At 40.8% G+C, this 19,809-nt stretch overlaps 1 protein-coding gene across 9 annotated transcripts in view; it reads left to right on the top strand.

Moving 5' to 3' along the window:
* RHOBTB1 (Rho related BTB domain containing 1) overlaps positions 1-19,809 on the top strand; it is a 120,699-nt gene that overhangs the window by 83,512 nt on the left and 17,378 nt on the right. For 8 of the 9 annotated variants that reach the window (XM_039250497.1, XM_039250492.1, XM_039250496.1 and 5 more), the window contains 3 exons: positions 300-501; positions 859-962; positions 18,437-18,622. In XM_039250497.1, coding sequence (XP_039106428.1) covers positions 310-501; positions 859-962; positions 18,437-18,622 — 482 coding nt within the window. In that variant the 5' untranslated portion in view covers positions 300-309. Of the gene's footprint in view, positions 1-299; positions 502-858; positions 963-13,390; positions 13,449-18,436; positions 18,623-19,809 lie in introns of those variants that run through there. The other variant, XM_039250500.1, reaches the window with a different exon arrangement.

Raw genomic sequence — 19,809 nt, forward strand, 5'->3', positions numbered from 1 at the left:
ATGTGTGCCAGCACTCTCACTTGCCTGGATGGATTTTCAGTAGGCAGGTTGTGTTTAGAGAAAACCAAGGAGAAAATAACATGTTAACCGGCATAAACCATTCGGGGTCAAAATAACAATCTGGCTGTGTTTTTGCACTTGTGAGAGACATAAATAGAAAACCTGAGTTTCAGTTAGGCTTAGTATGAACTTCCAAACTTTTTGCTTATACTTGGGCACCTCCGAAGAAGTGCCCGGACAAAGGGGAAATGGCCTGACCCCCTCTCACCTCTGATTGCTCTGTAACTCTCTTCTTCCAGAGTTTTATAAATGGACACTGACATGGACTACGAAAGACCCAACGTTGAAACCATCAAGTGTGTGGTTGTGGGAGACAACGCCGTGGGGAAGACACGCTTGATCTGTGCCAGAGCGTGTAATACGACGCTAACACAGTATCAGCTGCTGGCCACCCACGTGCCTACCGTGTGGGCGATTGACCAGTACCGAGTGTGCCAGGAGGTAAGACGTACAGAGTTTCTTTAGGCTCCTACGGGCTCATCACTGCTATTGCCAGTCAGATTTTAAAAGGGAATAGGGGTAATTTGTGCATGCAAGAGAAAGCTTATGTTTTTAGTACCACAAGAGAAAACAAAAGTGAAATGCAAACTCAGGAGTATGGCTACAGTATCTTGAATGAGGAGGGTTTGAGTCATGTGATTCCAGGAGGAGAATTAGGACTTCGCTCAAGTCCTGTAAGATGAAATGATGAAACTAAAGGCAAGTGGGTCAAGGAAGATTTGAGAAGTCTGACCTGGACGTCCTCTCCTGAGGAGCCTCTGAATGACACTGAGCAGGACTGTGCTCTCTCCCCTGCAGGTCCTGGAGCGATCCCGGGATGTGGTTGATGAAGTGAGCGTTTCTCTCAGGCTTTGGGATACTTTTGGCGATCATCACAAAGACAGGCGTTTTGCATATGGCAGGTAAACCAAGACCAGGGCAGTGTGCTTGAGCCTGAGTACAATTTCCTTTCCCAAACCGACGGTTGCTTCATAGGTCAACAAAAGCCACATCCCATGGCCTTGAAATGTGTTGGGTTCTGCACTGTGTTTAAGAAAAAATATGGCATTGTTTTCTGATGTTAAGAAAAGCAGTCTGCCTTGATGCTAGGTCCCTCCCAAGAAGTCCCTCATTTGAAACCACCAGTGTTAGCCAAACTGGGATGATTGCTAGAAGTTTCTGGTGTGCTCTCCTCCTCTGGCTGCTTTGATGGAAGGTTTTCTGAATGGTACTTTATTTACCTTTTTCTAAAATGTTTTAAGTTATTTTAGCACTTGGCCACCCCACTTCAGAAGATCTCTTTGGTCTTTTTCTGACCATGTTAGTGGAGTCTGATGTTTTTTTGCTTTGGGCTTTGTTATCTGAAAAGTCTATTATTTTTATTTGAAGGTCATTTTAAAAAAGAAAGAAAAATACCTCTGAAATCCTTCACAAGGCACGTTTCCAAAATGAACGGAAGCACTAAAGTCTTTTACATTAAAAATCAAGCAAAATTCCAGAAGAAGGAAAAACCAAGTGAAATCCCTCTAGTAAATCTAGAAGGACATTAATAAGACTAGGAACGTGGTCAAAGTGCCTTAAAATATTTAGCAACTTCTTCTTCCACCATAACTTAAGGTCTTTCTCTTGATGAATGTGTTATAAGCTATCAAAACCCAGATAAGGAAGAGATTTTCTTACCTTTTAATTGTAAATTAACACGTTTTATCTTAAGTTTAGAATTTAGGTGTCATGGATCAGTTGTCCCTCATTAACCTCAAATGTCCTGTTACCTTGCAGGATTGGATTAGGCATATACTCCAAGCACACGAATGACTCCTTGGCATTGAGATAAGCATTTCTGAAAGCACCTCTATTCCTTTTATTTTTTTTTTTAACGCTTATTCATTTTTCAAAGACAGAGAGACAGAGAGCGAACAGGGGTGGACAGAGAGAAAGGGAGATAGAAACCAAAGCAGGCTCTAGTCTCTGAGCTGTCGGCACAGAGCCTGATGTGGGGCTTGAACCCATGAACCCTGAAGTCATGACCTGAGCCAAAGTCGGATGCTCAACTGACTGAGCCACCCAGGCACCCCACATCTCTGTTTCTTCAAGCCGGTAGCTCTCTAAGGCTCTGAGCAGACTTTATTGGCACTTATCCGCGTGGTCTGAACTACTCAATAAACTGCTGAAAGGGTTTGTCCTATTCCTGAGAGGTTCACAGCCTGAGAGAATCTGCCACTTAGACCAGCTTGTTCGTGGGGACTCAGAAAGGGGAATAGGGCAAGTAAAACATCAATGTTAATGTCCCCTTGGTAACGAGGACTTTTGAGGTTAATTTCCAGGGTTGTAGATACTTTTAATCTCCTTGAATATCCTGCTTTATCATTTTTTTTCTTTCCATGGTGTATTTGATTCTTATATTAGTTGCCATTTTGTGGTTTTTCTTTTGTCCAATTATTCCACACATACAAACAATAATAATAAAGTGTCATTTAAAGACCATACAGTTGGATTTGCAATATCTACAGTTGTAAGAAAGTATCATAAAATGATGATTTTAAGTAAAGTAAAGGTGGATGTGATGGATTTCTGTGGACATTTTGTACCCTCCCTTCCAAAAAGCTGTCTGAAGATGATGGGCCTAGAGATGAGCTTACTGAGGTTTTAGGTTTAACTGCTCTGGACCATTTCACGGGCTCAGTGCCATTTTGCCACTGGAATGTTGTGCAGTTGAAAAAAATGAGTTTTAACTTGGCCCCACAATATAACGTTTATCTTTGGGTAATAGAAGGGCCGCTCCACTGTCGTGTGAGATTCCTGCTTAGGATTGATTCAATGGCATGACGGCCTTCACAGATCTCACACTGACAGGCGTCCACACTGGGTGTCGTCCAGCTCCCGGTGCGTCTGGAGCCGCTTCAGCACGTGCCAGGCCTGTGTTTGTTTACGCCCCACAAAAAGAGGCCGCTCCTTCATGTGACCGCATCAGTTCAGACTGCATCGTTCTGCTCCCTTGTCTGTCACGCTTGCTTCTTTCTATCAGCTGTAACCTCCTCCCCCTTTGATGGAAACAGGATGTGTTTTCCAAGCCAAGTTTGATTCTCCAAGCGACACAAAAGGGCTTCAGGCAACACTCCCATGTTTCTGACCCAGCCCTCCATGGGCCTCGCTTTATGCGCATGTTTGTACCTTGTATTTCCTCTGTCGTCTCCTATTCTCCACAGCCTTACAGGGGGGCCTGCCACAGATTGCACTGTGGGTAAAGAACAAAAACCAGAGCTATTCTGCCTCAGCCTCCAGCATGTATCTGTAAATACTAAATATTATGCAATTCCACATTGATATAACACCAAAAAATTGCATTTTGTGGACAAGTCTGATAGTGATAGAAGTTCCTTTGACTTGGTATAAGGTTCTGGTCACTGTATTTCATTGCTTTGCAAGAGCTGATTAATTTCTCAATCACTTCCACTTTTAGCTTGTGTTATTCGTGAAGGAAAAAAATCCTAGGTACAATTTCTGACAATCCATTTGGTTTACAAACCTGCTTTTTGACAGATGTTTCATACTGTACTTGGTGTGAATGACAAGTCAGTGGGATGTGATATATTCCTTATACCTGGAAGTACGTTTGGAACCTCTTTAAAATAATTCATGTGATTCTTTTGGTGACAGTAAGAGAAACCAGAGTTATACCAAGATGCCTTAGGCTTCGTCTTCAGTGTCCTTTGCCCTTGAGGACCACAGTGGTTAATAAGTTGTCCCCTCAAACATTGTCTGGTATGGATAGACTGTGCTTGCAGCATGGATCCTGGGGGCCATGGTGGCGTCGGTCTGCCTACTAGAATTTGCAATTTTCCTAGTATGGTATAACTACAAGCAGAAGGGCGTTAATCTTTCAACCCATTTTTCAACCAACTGAAATAATAGCTCCAATTTATCGAAGGCTTATATGTGCCAGTCAAATTATTAGGTGCCTTGCCAACATTTCAGTTAATCCTTTCAGGAACCCTAGAAGGCAGAGATTATCTCTGTGCTACAGGGGAGGACAGAGCTGAGTTCTTTTACTCTGTAACTCATCCAAGAGTGAGTTTCAGAGGCAGATTCCAACCCACCTCTGCCTGAGTCCTGGCTCCCACTCTTCCTTCTGTACCAAGCTACCTCAGCCTCATTTTAAACAGATGCAGCTGCAACCCACCCCCACACCGATGAACCAGGTGTCTCTGCTCTTCCATATTTGTGCAAAGGCTTAAGAAGGGCCTCACAAGGTCATCTAGGTGACACCTTTTCTTCAGGAAGGGAAATCAGCGATCTGAGAAAAAAATACTGAGTATGGGAGTCCTTCTATGGATGGAGAGGGACGGCACAGTGGCCTCAGCACCACTTCACACATTTGGAATCCGTCAAACCCGGTCTTGTCTGGAGTGAATGACTCTAACTCTCTTGCAGCCTTTCTTCCCACCACCTACTTTCTACCCACTTTGGGTGAACTTTTGAAGCCCTTTTCTGGATCTTTTAAAATATCAAGAACAAAACTGTACGTAGCAATCAGGACTGTGATCAGCTGCCCTTTTCTGGCAAGAAAACTGCCTCTTTTTAAAGGGCTGTCACTCTGGGGGTACCTGGATGGCTCAGTTGGTTGAGCATCTGAGTTTTGATTTTGATTCAGGTCATGATCCCAGGGTCATGGGATCAAGCCCCACATCAGGCTCCATGCTGAGAATAGAGCCTGCTTAAGATTCTGCCTCTCTCTCCCTCTCCTCTCCTCACACACACTCTCTCTCTCCCTCTCTAAAATAATAAAGTAGGGGCACCTGGGTGGCTCAGTCGGTTAAGCGTTCGACTTTGGCTCAGGTCATGATCTCGCGGTTCGTGGGTTCAAGCCCCGCATCGGGCTCTGTGCTGACGGCTCAGAGCCTGGAGCCTGCTTCAGATTCTGTGTCTCCCTGTCTCTCTGACCCTCTCCTGCTCATCCTGTCTGTCTGTCTCTCTCTCAGAAATAAATAAAACATTAAAAATTAAAAATAAAATAAAATAAAATAATAAAGTAAAGGGGTATCACTCCCAGTTTTTCTCCCAAACTATTATAAGAATGAAATGTCTACAATTAGGCACTAAAAATGGAGACAAGGAGGGTGGATTCTGCCTTTCAACAGGACGTCTGGGCCCCCGCCCCTCTCCTATAGTCACCCCACACATAAATAATTACAAACTTTATGTTTCCTTTCCTTGAAAACCTCCAGCATTGATCTGTCTCAGGATCAGATAACCTTCAAACACATCATAAAGCTTGTGGTGCTGGAGGTGGTGATAATAGCAGCTACAGTTTAATCAAGGCCGGGCCTGTGCCTGATGTCCACCACTTCATTCTTGTGGTGACCCTGCAAAGTAGGCTCATTTCACAGTTGAGCAAACAGGGACAGAAAGGGGCCAAGGTCAATCAGCTGGGAGAGAGAAGAACTGAAATTTTCCTGCTGGTTCTGTTAGACTCCAGAACCTATGCCTTCCCTTTCCACTGTGCTGTTGTGGCTGGTGACAAACTTACCCTAAATGTATCCCTAGTCCCATCTAATTTGTATGTTGTTCTATGTGGACACTGAAGGCCAGATTTCTCCATCTATCACCAGCTCTAATATGCCATTGTGCCTTGTAAATTCTTTAATGCATAACAGATAGCTTAAGTCTTTATATAGCTAAACATGAGTGCTTTCACTTTCAGTAAAACTGATACATCCAAGTAAACTTTCTGAGAGCGAGTAGAAGCCTTGGGTCCTTTATATGGCATGCTTTCTCTTTAAAAAATGAACTGAAGCATGCAGAACCTTGCCCTTACACCCCACAGTTTCTGGGCATATTTTCTGTTCAGTTGGAGCTCATTTACTAATACGGATTATTTTCACACACGGATTTTTCTCAAATGTTATTAGCTGCTATGAAAGGTACAGTATGCATTTTAAATGATAACATTAATCAGAGCCATGGTTTCTGTGTGTCTATTTAGGTAAGATAGGTCTAGTTTCATGCTGAAGGCACGTGTAATCAGATACACCATGAATACATCCCATTTTGAATGCTTGGTTGAGGCTCTTTTAAAAATTCAGGACTGGGGGTGACCAGTGTTTATGTGTTTTGTCTGGGAATGGCTGTACTTGTGGTTACGAGCAAGGGGGAAAGTAGGAAATGTCTAATGTGTCTAGATAGAGTGCTTTGAATTAGCTCTTCTTGTCTGCGGCACGTTATAAATGCTGGGCCAGAAGTAACATTCTAATGGCGATTTCAGGACAGCAAAAAGCCTTTTGCACAGTGAAATATATCAAGTGGAGGTGGGCCTGGGCCAGGGCTATGCTGAGGCAATAAGGCACTCATGTTGGACATAAAATATAACTAGTAACTTTTAAAAGATAGGATCACTGATTTTCTTTTATCTTTCTGCTTCAAGCTCAGTATGGCTCAGTCTGGCAATGTTACAGGTCCTGACTTTATTTAATATTTTGATATTTTGTTCTTATTTTGCCTTAATTTTGATTTTTTGTTTGTTTGTTGTTGTTCTAATATGGGGCACCTAGATTACATCGGGGTTTTTTTTGGCACCTCACTGGATTTTGCACCTGGGATAAAAGAGTCTTAGTCACTCTCAGAACTGCTTTCACTGGAGTCTGACCCCAATGGTAGACTTGAAAATAGATAGCAAAGTGGCAAAAGAAGGAAAGTTCCCAATGTGTGTACTGTATGGAAAAGTAACTCAGACCACGCTTCTAAACGTAGACACAAAGAAATCTAGGAAAATTATTACCACCTCTGTCCTAAAGTCCTGGGTCCTGCTGTGGCCTAAAGAACTAAGGTTTGCCTGGGTAGAAAGACCAGGGAGCCTGGGTAGCTCAGTCGGTTAAGCGTCCAACTTCAGTTCAAGTCATGATCCTGTATCTTGTGAGTTTGAGCCCCGTGTCAGGCTCTGTGCTGACAGCTCAGAGACTGGAGCCTGCTTTGGATTCTGTGTCTCCCTCTCTGTCTGCTCCTCCCCCACTCACACTCTGTCTCTCTCTGTCTTTTAAAAATGAATAAATCTCTTTTTAAAAAATAGAAAAAACATACAATAGAAAGACTGAGAAGAATAGCTAGCTAGACCCAAAAACAGGAATCGTTGTTCCCTAAGAGGCTGAACTAAACTGCAGGTTTGAGTATGCCCACACATGCTGGCTGTTCTGATGTCTGGGTTCTAGGGAGAGGTAAATCAGCAAATCTCAGCCAGGCCCTGGGTGATTATAAAGCAGGTGCTCCTCAAGCCATGCTTTGGTAAGCACTACCATGGAATCATCATGATTATCATGCTCTTTACTGAACCTCAGCCAAGAGGGAAGAATCTCTTAAAGATGAGAGACAGAGATTTTAAGTGAAGGAAACCAGAGGAAAGGAACACATACTGTGTGATTCCATGTCTATAAAATTCTGGAAAATGCAATCCAGGGTGATAGGAAGTAGATCACTGGCTGCCTGGGAAAGGGATGAAGAGGGTGGAAAACTTGAGAGGTGATGAAAATGTTTGGAATTTTGATAGAGATGTTAGTATTGGGGTGCTACTGTAAGTCAAAGCTAATCAAACTGAACACTTTAAGTCTGCAAGGTTTATTATATTTAAGTTGCATCTCAAATATTTTTTTTAAATACAAATATTTTTATGAACAAAGTAATCTATGATATGTGAAGAATTGTGCATGTTAGACAACATATGTTTTAATTTATAGAACTTAGAGTTAATTCTCACTGAAAATACAAATTCTCACTGAAAAGTGAACTTAGGGGAGGAAATGGGACCAGATCCTGAATAGATTACTATGGGAAACGGGATGGTTCTAGAATCTCAAGGCTCAAGGATGAAACACTATCAAATTGTCCCCAAATCATACTGATTACCTTTTCCCAGAAATAAGCCCTCAGCTATATGGATCAGAGTCTGACCAAGTGGCCTGTGTCTTAGGCTGTGGTTATGTTTGTATCTTTTTCTAAGAAGATACATTAGACCAGGTACCCTGTGTTAGCTGACCCCAAGTTCCCTGAAAGTTTTCTATTTCTCTGTTTCTCCATGAAGCAGTAACAATGTAGTCTTTTGTAGTTGGTTCAGTCTAGAATTGGAGGGTGCAATGAGAACCAGTGGAATATACAGATGACCTTGTCCATTTTGTATGCAGTCACCCTGGCTGAGAATCAGGTGCAGAGCTGCAGGAGGAGTGTCCTTTCCCTGGGTGAGATAGCTGCACGTCAGATATGAGACTCCACTCTGGTTTGTTTCTCTGGACTGAGTCCCCAGCCTGCCTGTCCAGCCTCGTGTCTTGCTCCAGACATACCAATATTTGTAGTTCTGTGTGCTCTGTAGTCTCTCTGTCCACAAACATGCATCACCTCCATATAGAAATTACACCCCCACCTTCCTATTCTTTACCTACTTAATTACCGCAATGATACTAAGACTTTAGAACAAGAGCCACAAATTCCCAGACGTCCCCTCCAAACTCTCCCCCACTCCCTGTCACCTTCAGAATCCAGGTGAAATGTCTCTCCTTACGTTTCTCAAGACTCCTTGGCAAGTCCCTCTCATCGCCATGATCACACCGCTTGAAAATTGGCTCCTTCATCATCTTCTTCAGTTGCCTTATGCTATTACTCCTACTGTCTGTAGAGCAGGAATTTTGTCTGTCTACTTTGTGTCTCCAGTGCCTGAGCCTGACACATAGTAGGGGTTTAATAAATGTTAGTTGAATAAGTGCACGATCTGTCAATCCGTCTTATACGTGGCAGGCTCTTCTAAGGCATTTACAAGGAAATGCCATTGTAACAAACTCCAAACTATTTCACTAGGTTGAATTTTATGTTTGCACTTTCATAGTAAGAATCACAAATCATGTACCAATGTGAAGGTGATGAAGATGGAAAACATGCGTGCCTACCGTCTTCTTAACGAATGAGCAAATGAAAAGATGAGCTGGGAGATGAGATAGGCCAGGAGAAAAAGGCGACAAGTACGCTGAGTCACACGCTGAAACCCACCTTTTCCCCACAAATATTTTTAGATTTGTGAATTATTTTTGTAAGGCCTTGTTTGAATGAGTATTCTTAAACAGAAAATTACTTATATTGGTACTAACGATTTTCCAGCTATAAGTTGTTTGTCCTCTGAGTGTTATTTCCAAGATCCTTATAAGAATCAGATTTTAGGGGCACCTGGATGGCTCAGTCAGTTAAGCGTCTGACTTTGGCTCAGGTTATGATCTCACAGTTCGGTTTGTGGGATCGAGCCCCACATTGGACTCTGTACTGACAGCTCAGAGCCTGGAGCCTGCTTTCTTTGGATTCTGTGTCTCCCTCTCTCTCTCTCTGTCCCTCCTCCACTCATGCTCTCTCTCTTACTCTCTTTCAAAAATAAACACTATAAAAAACTTTTTAAAATAATCATATTTTTAAACTTATTTATTTATTTATTTATTTATTTTAAATCCATTTGCCCAAAGATGAGGGCAGCAAGTAGAAAAATTGAAGGTGGATTATTACTGCTTTGTGCTTAACCAATAAATAAATAAACAAACAAACAAAAATGCATTAGACTAAATGCATACAAAAGATTCAAAAACCTAAATGTGGTGGAAATGTATAGATTCTGCACTAAAACACTAAAACACTCAAACATAGGATTGCCAAGAGGCCAAGTCATCTGGCCAACAGAAAATATGCGGTGCCCTGTACCACCCCCGACCTGCTGTCCCACACCGTCCTTCCTGCTCTGAACTGGTAAACCTTGTATTATGACCAGAAGACAAAACGTCAGAAAGCTGGGATTTCTTTGTCCAACTGAGCCCTGTCCCCAGGATGGATTTGTCCTTGAAAATAGCAGTGTCAAATGAGATAGCAACAGGACTTGATTGATGACTGGGGTCGCTCATGTTCCAGGACCTAGACAGATACTGGCTGCTGCCCAAACACTGGTCACGCGGCTAGGAAAGATAGCCCAGAAAAGCACTGATGGCCTCAAAAGGTGCCATAGAGATATGAATAATGAGGCCGCTGGGATAGGTAAGGAGAATAGGACACATGGATTGTGGGGCACCTGGGTGGCTCAGTCGGTTAAGCGTCCAGCTTCAGCTCAAGTCATTATCCTGTATCTTGTGAGTTTGAGCCCCGTGTCAGGCTCTATGCTGACAGCTCAGAGCCTGGAGCCTGCCTTGGATTCTGTGTCTCCCTCTCTCCCTGCTCCCCTGCTCGTGCTGTCTCACTCTCTCTCTCTCAGAAATAAAGAAAACATTAAAAAATTTTTTTAAAAAAAGGACACATGCATTGTTCAGTGTATTAATGTCTTGTGTTCTGCCTTCTTTTTACCTTTTTTTCTATTACTATTTAATAACTGCAAGCTTGACCAGTTGGATCAAATAATAGCTGTTTTTGTTAACTTTTCATCAGTTGGTGATGTTTCTATACTAGAATATTTTGATGAGGAAATATATTTCAGCATGTACAGTTTTTCCTTTTAAATTAGGTGGTAAGAAAAATGAGACTGTTGAGTAATTCTGCAATGTCTTCCGAAGATGATTCTGTTACTAGCTTTCAGCAGTTACATTTCAATTAGGGACAGAGCTGGTACACCAAAAGGGAAACATCTCTTGATGAGAATGTGTTGCCATTCTTATCGGCTGCAACATACAAAATATATCCTGTGGTGACTTTTGAACCCATGATCATGTTTGTCAGACAATAATTGGTACTGTAAAGTTTACAGAACATTTTCACAGATATGTTTCTTAGTGAACTTTATCAACAGTTCTATCAGTGACTTTTAATATTGGCCATTCGTTAGGTTTCCAAAATCATTCCACCACTTTATTCTCCCCCTGGAACCCCAGTGTCCCCAGCCTAGATATCAGAAGGACAAAGTGCTGAATTACAGAAAGATAAACCAAATTAGCAGATTGTCTTTTCAATTTATCACCTTGGCTATCTTTCTATCTTACTGATTTTTTTTAGTGTTCGCTATGTTTTTTCTTTTTAAAAAAACAAGATGGTCTGTGAAGTAGAGTGTGTTCCCTTCAGCCTTAATTCTGTGTAACACAGAAATTAATGGGTTTAAACTAACCTGCCTGCTTCTTTACATTTCCTTTACTTCTGGACATTATCTAATTTCATGAAGAGAGCATTAATATGTTGTTATCCCAGTGTTATAAAAGTATCCAATTAGATGGGGTAAGTGGATTTTTTAGATAAATTCCAATAATTAAAAATAAATATTAACTGCTTAATCTCCGCTGTATACCAGAGATATTATATGGCTGTCTTTCAGCAGTAATTGTGTGAAGAAATATAATAGCTCACATACTGTTTTCATTCTTTATTAAAATGTATTCCATAACTGACTTACTCTAGGCTTGAACTCCCTTCTTTTAGTTGTTAGGACTGCAAACACATTTGCGTCTACATCTTTTATCCTTCAATATCTAGAAAGCCGTTTTACTTGATAAACAGTCATTGGGAGCCTCTTTTGTCACACACTGTGTTATATATACACAAGGGAAGAGGAACTAATAGCAACGGAACAAAGTCCCCGAAGAAGCAACTCGAGGTACAGCAGGGAGACAGCAACATAAATAATTACAGCTCAGGGTTAGAGATGCTGAACTACAGATGTCAGCACCAGGAACAGGGAAGACAGAGCCGCTCAGGGTAAGCACTCTAGCATCATCCCTGACTCCACTTGGGCATACATATCTCACACTCGGTCCTTCAGCAAACCCTGCTGGCTCACCGCTGCACATATATATGGAATGCAGCCACCTCTCACCATCTGCACTGCTCCCAGGGCAAAGTCCAATCACCTCTCTTGGGTTTGTTACGTCTCCACTGGTCCTATCCTTCTGCCTTTTTCCCTGACACTCTCCACCACCACCACCCGTTGAAACGTAAATTATGACATTCTGCTTTAAAAAACAAAAAAACAAAAAACATCAGTCCACCAGTTCATTCAAAATAAGAGCCAGAGCCCATGAGGCCCTCCCTACCTTGGTCCAGCATTGCCTTCCTGAGCTCAGTTCTTGCTGTTTCCTCCCTCATCCAAGGGAGACATCCTGCCTCAGGGCCTTTGCATGAGCTGTTTCTTTTTCCACAAGGCTCTCCCCTCAGATAGCAGCATGTTAGCTCCCTCACTTCCTCAGGTCTTTCCTGAAATGAGGCCTTCCCTGGGCAGCTCATTCCAAAAGCAACTTCTGCTCCCTAATATTTCTGTCCCTCTTCATTTATGTTCTGCTTGGCACTTGTCAGTACCTAACACACCACCTAGATTACATATTTTTCTTGCTTATTGCCTCTGTCCTCCACTAAGACATGAGCATGGTGATGAGCACAAGGGCAGTATCTTTATCTGTATCTTTAACTAATTGTTGTGTCCTCAGTGTCTAGAAGAGTGCCTGATACATCATGCATTGTTGGTTAATATTGCTGAGAGAAATGATTGCTTATTGCTATTGGATAAGTGAGATGGGACAAGTCCTTGTACCTTTATGAATTTATAGAGGATTGCTGAGAGGTCTGTGTAAAGTCCCTTTACCCTTTCGCTTCACACTTTCTTGTGTGGTGGAATTATCTTGCTGGTTTACATAGTTTCATTTCAAAAGAGTTCGTAGGAAGATTAATCCCAGAGACCTCCTATCTGGCATTCAGGTTGATATGGAGGCTTTCTTGTATCTACAGCTAGTCTTGCTCTCAGGAGGAAACATGAACAGTACAGGAAAGAAGTACCTCCATCATTTCTCATCAGGGAAAGCCAAAGAGGAATGAAAATGAGAGGTGTTTTGGGGAAGGAATTTATTACCACAATTTCACTTTCTCCTGTTAAGCAAGCTTTTTTTTATGCCAATGCATCCTATTCTCACTAACCAGGAATTAAATAAGATTTCTTCTAATAAATTGCTTGTGCTTCACCCAATTTCCCATGCATTCAACTTTTTCTGATGATTGTATGAGATTTAAGAATATACTAGAGGGAGCATAGATTGCCAACTATGGAAAATGGTTATAGAGTGAAAAATACCCAGTTTCTATTGGATGGTAACCCACAACCTTCTGTGGTAAGGCCAGTGCCCCTGTGATATTTGTATCAAGATAGAAGAACCAACCATTCTTAAGACTCAAGGTTTATCTGTCTCAGGGTTTGGTGGCATTGGCAGGATGCTGATATGGCTTTCCTGCACTTAAGAGCGTGCATTGCTTTGGCTACTCAGTTTTGGAGGGTGGGGGAAGACTGGTTTACAATGTTGCTTCCTAATAAACATGCAGTTGTGGGCTTAGAATAAATAGTTGCGCATGCTAATCACTCCCAAATCTGGATATATTTCAGGGTGTTTTGACAGTTTTCCCCACATAACATCTGTACTTAAGAAGCCTCACTGCTATTGGTAAAGTATTGACTTGATTTCTCTGCTCACATCCAGGGCACTGCATGGTCCTGCCCTGCTCTCCCCAGATCCCTTGCCAGGCGCTCCCTCACAGACCTCTCCATCTTCCATGAGTATGAGCTTACAGAGCCATTCATCTCCTGGTGGTTATGTTCACTGATCACTGACAACCCCTCTGCATCTCATACACACCGGGCTGCTTCCCTACTAAAATCCTCCAAAGCCATGTGTTACACATCCCTTTTCTCTGCCATGCTCCCAGCTGTTCTCTGCTGTTTTGATCTGTTTGCATAGCGCTGTCAGACTATATGCATGAAAGGTGTGTTGTTGACATGAATGGTTTCAAAAATGTTTCTGTAAAGAACCTACCTAGGTCGTAAGGGGAGAAGGAAGCTTGAATCCCCAAAGGAGGAGGTCAGGGACCCCTTTATGAACCTTCACTGGAAGGAGACCTGTGCTCATTGGCGAAGGAAAGAAGCCCATTTAAATATGATGATGATCTTTACCAATATTAAAAGATATAGGAGGCTTTACTCAAAAAGGAAATAAGAAGTAGTAAAGACATATTAAAGAGGTGGGGTCCTACCACAGAATGAAAGACTTAAAGGGGCATGTTAACAAGGACATTCTTATTGGTCACCAAGTGTCCATCAGCAAGAGGCTCAACCAGGAACTGGCCTGTGGGAGAAGGGCATTTGGCCATTCTGCTCACAGCTATCTGGAGAACCATATGGAATCCATGAACTTTCACAATGGCCCATCAGATTGGCCTGATGTTGGGGACTTAAATAAAGGATAATTTAGGTATTTTTCCTTTACTTAACCAGATAAGAAAACTCAAGGCCCGAAGCCACCTAGCTAGACAGTGGTGGCAGACTGGAGGGGACTAGGAAAGGAAAGATAAACCAAGAAGATAAGAGCACTTGTGTGATAGGAAAGAACTTGGAAAATTCATTCGTAACAACACATTTTTTTATAGTGACTATCTACCCTTTTTCAACCACTTCTTCAAAGGATGAATTTGGTATTTCAGATTGGAAAAGCAGTGTTGCTTCTGGTTGTTTCTCTGACCTTTTCCCACCACGTTTGCTATATTTGACTGTAGACATAAAGACAGGCCTTGGGAACTTGCACGGCCTTTGCTGTTTCAAGGCTAGCTCGGGCCAAGATATCTGGGGAAGATGCCCTGTGTTCAGATTTTTTATCTTTTGTCCTTCAACAAAGATTGGCCCCAACTTTGCACACACTCCTTATGTTATCCAAATACCTTTGCCAATTTTTTACATGCTATCTTTGGCCTGGGTTCTCCTTGAAAGTTAACTGAAAAAATATGCTGTCTTGTTTGTTTAATATCTGAAGAAAAACTGTACAACTCAGGTTGGCTTTATCACCGCAAGCATTTTTGGAGGACTTGGGCCTTTTGGGATCCCCTCCCTACCTCCTACCCCTGTTTGAAGCAAGATTTGCAATTGTTTCCATACACAGATTTATTTTGGATTCTTTTTTACTTAACTAATCAAAACATCATTTCATGGGCATTATTTGATGTGTTGGTACCCAAGCGAAACTTTTATATTATATTAACATTTTCCCCTTAGGGAAAAGAAATTACATTTTTCTCCCCAAAATAAATACTCGGTAGGCAAGCAACTGAGACCCTGCACTCTTAAATCCTTTGTAACCCTGGCTTTCTTTAATAAAGCCACTTAGCCAGGTCCACAAAAAAATTTGTTTTTTCCAAACCTCTTCTTACCCCTTCTCAATATTCAAGTTCTGGAGTTTAGAGTTTTGTCTACTCTGTGCTTTCCTTCTGCAAAGAAATCTCAAATTCTTGTGCTTTCTACTCCAAATAGCTGTAGGACACCGTTTAAATCCTATCAGATTCTTTTTACAGCTGAAATAGGAACCCTGAGGTCATTTCTAGGCTACCCCTGCTGCATAATATGTGAGAATGCCCTCATCACACATTCCCCTCCCAATTATTTTTAAACTCAACTCTTCAAAGTAAAATAATGTAACAGAGCCATTGAAGTGGAAATGCTAGAACCTGCCTTTTTCTTTTTATCTTCCACAGGAATGGCATTTTTAAACACGAGCTTGTGTCAGACACTGAACAGTCTCCACACAGGAATGAATGTTTTGGTTAAAAGTTATTTAATATCTCTAGTTCCTTGGAATTCTGCCGAAAGTAGGAGATATTCTTAGCTACAGGTCCTGTGCCTTCCTTGACTAGAGAGAAAAGTGGCTCAAAATCTAGAGGGAACATATAGCGTTCTCAAAATAGTTACTTGATTGTATAGGTGTTTATATTGCAGAGGATGCTGCTGTATGAAGAATTAGGAATTAGAAAAGAATGTAGAATTAGAAAAGAATAAGGAAGAATGTGTCAAAACAGTATCTTTCTGCAGCTCTATCACTACATTGATTCCCAGCCTTTTGGTTAAAATCAGGGTTATGGGACTACATTATTATGGCAGGCCTAAAGATAGGATTCTCCGTAATTTGTATAGAACGTTTTAACTTGCATTCATATTTAGATAAACAACGGTTAAAAACCAAAGACATTGAAGCAAGTTAGTAGGTAAAATATGATCTTATTTCTTAACTGCTTTGAGTGTAAAATAATGGAGATACATTCTCATAGTCCCTAACTGCAATTAGAAAAAAATAAAGAAAAAAAGAATTTCTTTATTCCAAGGATATAAGAAGAATTTTGACTCAATAAGTTATTTTAGCTTCAAAGATGTTATTGCTCTCAGTACAATCCCTTCTCTTTAACTATCATCCTTTTGAAGCAAAATATTTACAGAACATTGAATTATTTTTCTAGCTTTCCAACAGCATTTTATGCGTTGAGATATTGCTGCGACACAGTTAGAAGTCAGGCCCTCCGGACTTGTATTGGGTGACAGCGTTATGCACTATCGTCAAGAGATTCCATTGTTTCCAACCCCCAAGGTTCTGTCTGTACTTGTTTACAGGTCAACGGAATAGTAACTCGTGTGTGCTCAGTGGCGTGAGTGTTATCACTGTAACCTTGGCAACGGAGCCAGCTCTAATTTCAAAACCTCTCATGCTGTATCATAAAATTAGATAACAGAATTGACATTTAGCTACATGTCTGTCATATAAATTAAGCTCTGAGAATATTTCCTTTATAGCCATGAGCTTCAATATGGAAATAGACACCAATTAGAACAATTTTATGCATATACATACTATTCCACATTTAGGTGCTGGGTACATTTCCTCAATTCTTTCTCTATAATATTGAACCTCACATATTGCCATGTTAATCTCACTGTGCCAAAATTCACGGTGGCTTTGTTTTGTGATCTGGATGAAGCTTATAGCAGAGCTGTATCAGATATCCTATATAAATAGGATTATGAATAATAGAAAACTCAGCTCCTAAAAAATGTAAAATTCAAAGTATTCTTGGCTTTCCTGGGTACCGTTATTTATGCTGATTAGAAGTAAGGCTGTGCACAGAATATTCCACTAACTAAATCAGAATCCCGATGACAAGACAGGCTTCCCTTTCATTTATATATTTATGCATATTTTTACACATATTATATTTTCCAGTATCTATGAATCTCTGATAATATCTTTATTTCAAGGACATTCTAAACATGCAGATTAATACATTCATCTGCTTTGAGTCCTAGGTCCTCTTTTACAATTTGTAAATATTTTAATCTCAGGATTTTCTTCTCTACTTGCTGTGGTCTGGTGCAGTTTTTCTGGAGTATAAATTTAAAGACTCAACTTGTGAATTACATTTAATGTAAGCACCCTGCAGTTTTCTGCATTGCAAATGATTATTTTTAGAAATTTTATGGTTGCCTGGATATATTTGTTTGTCTTCATTGATATGTAGGGGTGAAAGCTCATTAATGATTTAAAAAGAAGGTGTTTTGATTCATCGACTTGATTCTTCTCATTACATAAACAATAAAGGCAATAAATTAACATCTAATAAAATTGTAAGAGTTTATTTTTGAATTTAGCTGCAAGATAATCTTGAATCTTGGGCATAATTTTTCCTGTTCTTTATATTCTTTTGCCTCAATGTTTTCAAAGGCACCATTCAGCATATTTTAACCTATATGATTGGTTTAACCTCTTATTAAAGACACTTTTTAGCAGCTATCAAACACCATAATTGAACAACCATTTTATGAAATGGTTCTTTGGCTTCTAGAATGGTAAGTTATTATATAAAAATAGAAGATACTTATGTCAAAATTGACCACAAAATACTTTTTCTTTTCCCTGTTTACCTGCTGTGTCATATATAACATTTGAGAAATCTGCTTTCAACATTCTCTTATTACCCATCCATCTAACTATTGCTAGTTTTCTGTTAAATACTACCTTCTTGCCATATACCTAGTAAAGAGTCAAAATTCCTGCAAATTCAGGACATTCTTTTCAGAAACAGATAAGTGGTTGTACACTCTACATGTGTGCTTAAGTGAGAAGAAGGGCAGAAATCCTTCTATGTATTTGTTGGCCCTGTACAGCAAATACCTGTTATGTTTTCAGTAATGTTTAAACTGTTTGCATTATCTCATTGGGTTGAGTCATCGTCACCTTTATGTTTAAACTGGTAAAAGGTAGTTCTAATTATTTTATTTTATCTTGAAACTATTTCTTGTGATAAACAGAAATAGTTCAGCATGTTGTGGCTCCAGTACTGAATCAACTTTGGATAGTCATCTATATTGTAAAAGAACATCATTGGAAACTTCAATACATAGGCGTTCTGCAGTGCAATATGAAAATGAACTCAGGCTGTGTTTGGTGCTGGGATGTGGGGGCTTATCCGGCTGTTTGCATGACTCTGAGATGTATTATATTATCTATTTTTTTTTTATTGTGACATGATATGGCATTAGATGGATGGGGGAGGGGAGGAGCCATAATGACAAAAGGAAAAAAAGTTGTATGGCAATACAGCTTCTTTTGTGATTTCCTTTTAGGTCTGATGTTGTGGTCCTCTGTTTTTCGATCGCTAATCCCAATTCCCTAAATCATGTGAAAACCATGTGGTATCAAGAAATCAAGCACTTTTGCCCTCGCACACCTGTTGTTCTAGTAGGCTGCCAGCTAGATCTCCGCTATGCTGATCTTGAAGCTGTTAATCGAGCCAGACGCCCTTTAGCGAGGTAAGCCAAGGGACTCAGTGTTTTGCTGTGCTAGCCAAATTAAAGTTTAGAGGTAACAGATGTCCCTGTAGCCTAGGGTTATGCTCTTCAGTGGTTCTGGGGCCCCATTAATCAGCCACATGCTTTAAGTTAGTTTGTTAATCCTGACCTTTCTCATGCTCACCATTCCCTCTTAGGTGAGGAACCCATTTTTGGAAAAGGGGTGTCCAGTGCTGGAAGTCAATTTTCTAATTTTGACGTGGTGTGAATAAAAGTGCCTTGAGGATGCCTGGGTGTCTCAGTCAGTTAAGTAACCAACTCCTGGTTTGGGCTCAGGCCATGATCTCATGGTTCATGAGTTCAATCAAGCCCTGAGTTGCACTGTCAGTGTGGAACCTGATTGGGATTCTCTCTCTCCCTCTCTCTCTGCCCCTCCCACTCTCTCAAAATAAATAAATAAACAAACTTTTTAATTTTTTAAAATATTTTTTATATATACTTCTGGGAGAGAGAAAGACCGTGTGAGCAGGGGAGGGGCAGAGAGAGAGGGAGACACAGAATCTGAAGCAGGCTCCAGGCTCTGAGCTAGCTGTCAGCACAGAGCCGGACGCGGGGCTCCAATCCACGAACTGTGAAATCATGACCTGAGCCAAAGTCAGACGCTAAACTGACTAAGCCACCCAGGCACCCCAATAAACTTTTTTTAAAAAGTGCCTTCAGGCACCTGGGTGGCTCAGTTACGTGCCTGATTTCAGCTAAGATCATGATCTTGTGGTTGATGATTTCAAGCCCTGTGTCAGGCTCTGTGCTGACAGCTCAGAGCCTGGAGCCTACTTCTGATTCTGTGTCTCCCTCTCTTTCTGCCCCTCCCCCACTTGTCTTTGCCTCTGTCTCTCTCTCTCAAAAAGTTAATAAACATGAAAAAATTTTTAAATGCCTTGAAATTTGCAAAATACTAAACAAAATATTAGCTACTCATAATAATGTCATTCTTAAAACTATGATTATTATAATAAAGCTAATGAGCATTCAGTGAATAGTCCAGTTCTTGGCCCCCAGAACATCAGGTTCATGCAAATACACATATCCAAGTGTTTTTAACCTTCTCATTTCCCCAATCCAACCTCAGAAAGTTTCATTCTCAAAATGGTGGTGTATAGTTTTAAAAAATCTTATGGACCTATAGTTGCAAAATAGCAACACTAGTG

Source organism: Hyaena hyaena, unplaced genomic scaffold (assembly GCF_003009895.1).
Source record: "Hyaena hyaena isolate Hyena2069 unplaced genomic scaffold, ASM300989v1 scaffold_371, whole genome shotgun sequence".
Taxonomy (NCBI): Eukaryota; Metazoa; Chordata; class Mammalia; order Carnivora; family Hyaenidae; genus Hyaena; species Hyaena hyaena.